Source organism: Nicotiana attenuata, chromosome 9 (genome assembly GCF_001879085.1).
Source record: "Nicotiana attenuata strain UT chromosome 9, NIATTr2, whole genome shotgun sequence".
Lineage (NCBI taxonomy): Eukaryota > Viridiplantae > Streptophyta > Magnoliopsida > Solanales > Solanaceae > Nicotiana > Nicotiana attenuata.
This window is the reverse complement of record NC_031997.1, coordinates 50,065,779-50,072,717: the sequence shown is the minus strand read 5'-3', so window position 1 is coordinate 50,072,717 and position 6,939 is coordinate 50,065,779. Positions and strand designations below refer to the sequence as shown.

The 6,939-nt window shown below is 37.2% G+C and overlaps 1 protein-coding gene across 1 annotated transcript; it reads right to left on the bottom strand.

Moving 5' to 3' along the window:
* LOC109232438 (probable inactive purple acid phosphatase 16) lies at positions 515 to 6,156 on the bottom strand. The gene is made up of 5 exons (XM_019398199.1): positions 5,831 to 6,156; positions 4,839 to 5,072; positions 3,524 to 3,794; positions 3,028 to 3,196; positions 515 to 992 (listed from the first exon to the last, which is right to left on the bottom strand). The coding sequence occupies exons 1-5, from the start codon at positions 6,048 to 6,050 to the stop codon at positions 780 to 782; spliced, it is 1,107 nt and encodes a 368-aa protein (XP_019253744.1). The 5' UTR covers positions 6,051 to 6,156; the 3' UTR covers positions 515 to 779.

Sequence of the window (6,939 nt, the reverse complement as noted above, 5' to 3'; positions counted from 1 at the left end):
TGAATTGAAGGGGCTTCAATTTGTCCCCTTCGCCGAAAAATTATACTGCACAAATTTAGCAAAAATAATTTTCTTTTATTACGTATAAACCGTTGAATCTCATTTACATAATATGAAAGATTTCAAAATAATAGTAAATGGGGTTCAAAAGTAACTTTAAGTCACTGGTACAAACCCCAACTATAACATTCTCTATTATTTTGTATGAATTGAAGAGGAATTTTGGAGCAACAGTAAAGTTGGTTCGAGCCGTGAAAACAGCCACTAATGTTTGCATTAGGTTAGGCTGTCTACATCAGACCCCTTGGTGTGCGGTCATTCCCTGGACCCTGCGTGAACGCGGGATGCCTTGTGCACCTGACTGTCCTGTATTATTTGTTTGAATCACCTTGTAAAAATTTCTGGCTTCGCTACTACACGTTAAGCAGGCCTTATCAAACTTGATTAGGGCAATGTAAAAAGCAGACAATGGAATCAACTCTATTCATACAAATAACTCATCAAACTTGCTGACAAAGTTAAATACAAATAATGGAATTAACTTCATTTCATATCATACCTGTAAGGTACATTACAATGTCATGTTGCTCTAACTAATAGCAATCATATGACATGAATGCAGCTCCTCACAGCCTTCTTTTCTTGTACATAACCTAGTACTTGATATGTGATCTTGTAAGTTAAAAAAAAGGGCAGCCCGGTGCGCTAAGCTCCCGCTATGCGCGGGATCTGGGAAAGGGCCGGACCACAGGGGTCTATTCTATGCAGCCTTACAAATATCAAGAACTCAAGAGGACTTCACTGTGCACATGACCATCTTCCATTCGAATCCATGACTTTAAAGAAAATGGTTGCTGTGTTATCTCCAAAATCCTAGCTCCTCTTGGCCAGTTCCCATACCCTCCATAACCCGAGTGGCGAGCGTAGCACAACCACAGCTTTTTGTATGGGCAACACCAGTCCAATCCATGGTTATGACCTACAAACACAGCCTGCAACCATCCGGAAAATCACTAAAACTTCTAATTTTACTGACAGAAACAGAACTACTGCAACATTATTCTTGTTATTTTTTGACAGCAATAACTGGGAGTACTTTGCTGTAAACATCTTTCTTGCCAAAAATTTCATCTTAAACAGAGGCAATGAATAAGTAAAATATGTAGTGATAATAGGTGAATTGAACTATGATTAAGCCCCAAAAGAACCACTTTCTTGTAGAGTTTTTATTGTAAAAGTGATAGCAAAATGCTCTTATGAGTGCTTTTCATGTTTTTCAGGTTACATACATTAGAAGAAGGCTATGGAGTGGTTTTGTATCATTTATGGAAGAAAAAGAAGCCTATCGCATCAAAGTCGCCGAGTGAACCATTTGAAATACACAAACGAGGCCTGGAGGTGAACTGCCGCGGTCCCAGCGTGGGCGCGGTAGGACCGCGGTGAGCTGTCAGAGGAGATTCAGAGAGGCCGTTTGGCCGCGGTCCCAGCGTGGGCGCGGTAGGACCGCGGCAGGCGACGGGAACTTAAGGGACTGAAGTGCAAATTCCGGAATTCTTAGCCCAAAACCCTATTTAAAGACTAGAACTCGCCCAAAGGAGGCATGTAACATTATTAGAGAGTACTTTGGCAAGAAAAACAATTGTGAGAGATCACCTAAAACATCTTTATTTCTTTTCTTCTTTATTTTCTTGCAATTCATGATTATGAATCTTTCAGTATTTGATTTACCCATTGTCATGAGTAGCTAAAAACCTTAATCTAAGGTTTTGGTGAAACCCGTTGGGGATGAATTGGTTGTTATAAGTAATATAGATTTGAATTAGTTTAATCTCTATTTGTTCAACTATGTTTTGATTGTGGTTAATTGAAAGGATCCTCAATTAGCCGTTCCTATTTATTATGTATCTGCTTGAGAGAGAGTGCATATTTAGGTAGTTGTTTGAACAACATCACTCCCGGAGTATAGACGAGAGTCATAACCGAGGGTTTAGAGGTTGGATTAGAGATAACGATACCTCGGGTGCAATCTAAGTGAATTGTAATGTGAATCTAGCTAGCGTAGCTTGAGAGAGTGCGTCTAGTAAATTATCATAATTGCTTGAGAGAGATTTATGATAGCTGGAGAGTTCATGATTGATAGAGGCAACTAAGTCAACGCTATAAGAAACATACAACCAAGGAAATCAACAACGGTGGAAACCATTACCTTAGACCTTTATTTTAATTGTTTATAATTCAAGTATAGTTAGTTTTCAGCTGTTTATTTATTTTCAATCTTGTCTTCTTGGTGATATTAAACAGATACAGCTAAACCTTAGTTCTCTGTGGGATTCGACTCCGGACTTTTAGACCGAATTATATTTGAAGCGACCGCTTATCCTTTTTAGGACTAGAGTTGGGCATGATCATGTAGCTTTAATACAACATAATGAAAATGCCAACACAGGTGAACATTAGCGGTAACAAAATCCTTTTTGTTCCTTTGTTGATATCTTTTTTACAAGACTCACCGGGAGTAATTAGTGTTAACAATGGAATGCACTCATCTGTGATTTTAAGAAACTGCAATCTATGTAAAGAATCTCTTCCATGCACTATTCAGCAAGCTGAGAGCTTTTGAGTTTTACTCTACAACAACTACGCCTCAATCCCAAGCAAGTTCGGATCGTCTATATGAATCCTTACTGTCTCTATCGCTCCATTCAAACTCATCTCAATCAAATATTATAAAAACTGAAAATAAAAAAATGCGAGTAGTTCTCTATATTTACTACTGATATATAATCTCTGATATGACGAACTCTTAAAAGTAATCGTACTAATATGACTAAAGCTTAATCCCGTCTGTACACGTCTAATTTATCCAAGTTATATGCCCGGTGTTGATTATTCAGGATTACTCAGCACTGTTTTTTCAGCAGGTAAGTGTAGATGCCCAAAGTTGTTCACCAGGGAAAGAAGAGACAGAGTTCGGGTGCAAAGAATTAAAATGTAGAAGATGGAAAACTGAGGTCTGCAGTCCTTTACCTTCACAGAAGACCTTCCTTCAAGAAGCTCCATTATCCCCATTTCAGCTCCTTGAGCAGCGACTTCCTCAGTAAACAGCGATCCAATACAATTCCCGTGTGCGTCAGACCTTGGAGCAACCTCCTCATAAGCCTGGCTTGGTATATGCCAAAATATTATCTCAGGCACCCTGTTCAATATCCTTATATGTTTAATTTCACACAAAATGGGGAAAGTATCATATAAGACATTCTTTTAATTTATAGCATTGGAAGTATAAACAGAGAGCAAGTTGCTGCCCACTCCGCGTGCTTTCTACTGCCTTTGCTTCTACTTCTATAGATAACATCCAAAAGAGCGTAGAATTTATAAAATACTTAACATCATTTTTTTTTGCGTCAATAAAATGGATTGGATTATTACTGAACTCTAATTCAGTTCAATGTGCATGGTGTACACTTGTGGAGTGGAATATTCAAGCAGAAAATGTAGAGGTTAATACTCGAAATTTGATTACCTTGAGTTAGGATTGATCTCTTGAGATGTGCGATTGAACCATTCCGCTTGGGCACTTGATATAACCTCAGGGTATGAACCACCGCCAGAATCTAAGAAGTAAATGTATGCTATGAATGATTCAGGGTTATTTGCAGATGAAAGTTTAAGGACATAGTTGGAAACACTTGGCCACAAATCTTTAGGAGCGAATTTCGAGTAAGATAATTTGTTCATCTCCAGTTCATTCATCATCAGCTCCGAACGCGTTGTGCCCTTGAAGCTGCAATCACCTGACACAGAAACTTTCTTGGATTGAGCAATTTCTTTCAAAATCAAATCTTACCAGCAAGCCGAATTAGCAATTCTTTCAATCAAATCCACTTGGTCAATTCTTAAGGGGGAGAAGAAAACGTGACTGTATGGATTCAAGGTTATGCACAATAACATATGATGATCACTGGAATCTAAGACGACAGTTTAAGAAATAGTCGGAAACACTTGGCCACAGATCTTTAGGACCAAATTTTGAGTAGGAAAATGTGCTCATCTCCTGTTCATTCGATATCAGTTCCAAAAACTTAGTACCCCTGAAGCTCAAGCATTCGCCTAATAATAATCCTACCAGCTAGAAGCATTAGCATTTCTTTCGATCAAAATCCACTTGGTCCATCATTCTTTAGGGGAAGGAGCAAATGAGCACGTCAAGAATCAACTTCACACACTATATAACCTTGCACAAGACAACTGTTATTCAAGTTTTATCAATATATGAAAAAAAAACTCAGCTTATTTTACAAAGGTTTCAGTCTGCAAGACCACTTCTTCAACTAGTATCCGACATTTTTGTCTAAACCCTCTCATCCATAAGTTCTCTTTGTCTGGAACCTGCCTCTAGAAGAAAAAAAGACAGCCCAGTGCACTAAGCTCTCGCTATGCGCGGGGTCCGGGGTAGAGCCAGACCACAGGAGTCTATTGTACGCAGCCTTATCATGCATTTCTACAAGAGGCTATTTCCATGGCTTGAATCTATGACCTCCTGGTCATACGGCAGCGACTTTACCAGTTACGCCAAGGCTCCCTTCAAACCTGCCTCTAGAAGAGAAACATAATATTGTGAACTGACCCTTCGAGCAATAAAAAGGTCATTTCATAAACAAAGTAAGGATTTTATCCTCTTGCATCTCTATATACTTTTGCCAAGTCAGAGAAAACATAGGAGAAAAGTAACTTTTAAAAGATACATTCTATTTACAAAACAGCAATCAACTGAAATCTTAACAAAGGAAGCATTAACTATAAATCTCATTTTATGCAAAGTAAGCTCATTGTTGTACCTTCAGATTCAGGAGGGCGGGAAACGTTCACTCGACAATGAAGAGGAGGAATGCCAGTGGATGAAAACCACTCCATTGGCCACTCAAAGTACATATCATCATGGTTTCCAAACACACTAGCCCATGGAATTTCCCTATCTCTGGTTGGAGAGATAGCTTGATCCCAATATAAACTTGCATTTTTTATTGGTATATTGTTGGCTGTAACGATATCGCCAAGATAAACTACAAAGTCTGCCACAAAATTCTTGAATTAGAAAAGAGTTTAGAGAACATACTGATTAATGAAGAACATTTTAACTCCAAATTTAAGCTTATAACTAATAATTTTACATAACTTTCAATATAAAAAATCCAAAATTTAAGTATATCTCTCTCTCACACACACAAAAATATACTCTCTTCGTTCCATTTTGTATGACAATTTTTTTCCTTTTAGATTGTTCCAAAAAAAACAAACAAAAAACATTTCTATATTCTTATTTTGCCTTTAATGACTTCTTTACAACTACAACCCTTTGGGGAGGTCCTTTCCCGGACCCTACGTGAAAGCGAAATATCTTCTGCATCGGGCTGCAGGGGCGGAGGGAGAGTAAAAGCTATGAGTTCGGGCAAACCAGTAACTTTGGTCCAAATTATGTATTTGTCTTCAAAATTCATTGAATATTTAAAAATTATTGATTTAGAACTCAATAACTTAAAAGATTTAGAATGTCAAACCCATAAGTTTAAAATCCTGACTCCGCATTTGCCGGGCTGCCCTTTAAATTTCAAATGTCAGCTATGTTTCTTTCTTAAATTCCGTGCTCAATCAAACATATTTTCACGTAAACTAAACGGAACTGTATAACTGTCAACAACAACAAGAAGCCACCGGGGAGAATAGTGTGTACGCAAATCTTACTCCAACAGATTCTCGGCCCAAAAACGTTAAAATATGGCGCTAACTGTATTAAACACAAAACTTAAAACACATTGCGGATAGATATCACCTGGGTGTTCTTGATCAAGCACAGTAGACATAACTTTAATGGAGTTCACATCTTGACGTGGGCCCCAATCCGTCCACGCGTCCTCTCCAAAATGCAAGTCAGCAAAAAGAACAATCTTAAACGATGAAGAACCCGGCTGTACATGTAGAGTAGTATTATCTGAATCGACGGTCAGGATTAATCGGAGAATCAGAGAGATTAAGAAGACGATGGATATCATCGGAAGTGTGCAAGGAATTGATAATTAGCCGTTAGTTACAAGAGATATAATTATAGGTGGAATGATATTGTAAATACCTTTCACTAGTTTCGATTTAAATTATTACTTTATCTGTATCAAATTACGTGATACGCTTTCCTTTATTCACTCCCAAATTTTAATTCTATACTTAAAATTAACTAATTTAATTTTTTTCCATACACTAATGGAAATTTATAACTTTCTTTAAACTACCAATTTTAATTATTTTCTTAAATTCTATATTCAATTAAATTATGATCATAATTGCATTGAAGCACAGAAGAATATTATTTGAGTAGTTTCTTGTGCCGTTTTCTGTCTGCATTTGACACGTGCAGTCATGCATGAGCATTTTGCTCAACGACAAAGGAATATGCTAATTAGCCTTAAAAATGGCTGAAGTTGCATAAAATTTTAATTTACGGCCATGTTTTCAATATTAGCGTTCAAAGTGTCTATATTTGCAAATGCGTCAAAGAAATAGACATTTGTTTTTATTTTACAAAAGGGAAAAGGGAATTCAAGGACATCTCAAACTATCTAGTTTGTGATGAAGGCACCAGAAAGATTGATGTATAGCTTATTGTCAATTAAGGAACAAGATATATCAATTTATTTATTAATAAAAGCGGATACTTAACAATTGGCAAAGAAGCATACCAGGGCGTAGGAAACACATGAGTCATGACTTTGATCCGGAGGCGGATTAAGAATTTAAATCTTATGGATTCAACTTTTAAGATTTTTAGAGATTGTTTTGTGAGTCGGGAACCAAACTGTATAGAAAAAAAATATGGTGACTATTTTATATATAACGTCATTTTAAAGGACGATATACCTTAACGGTCGTGCGCTATACCCACATCAA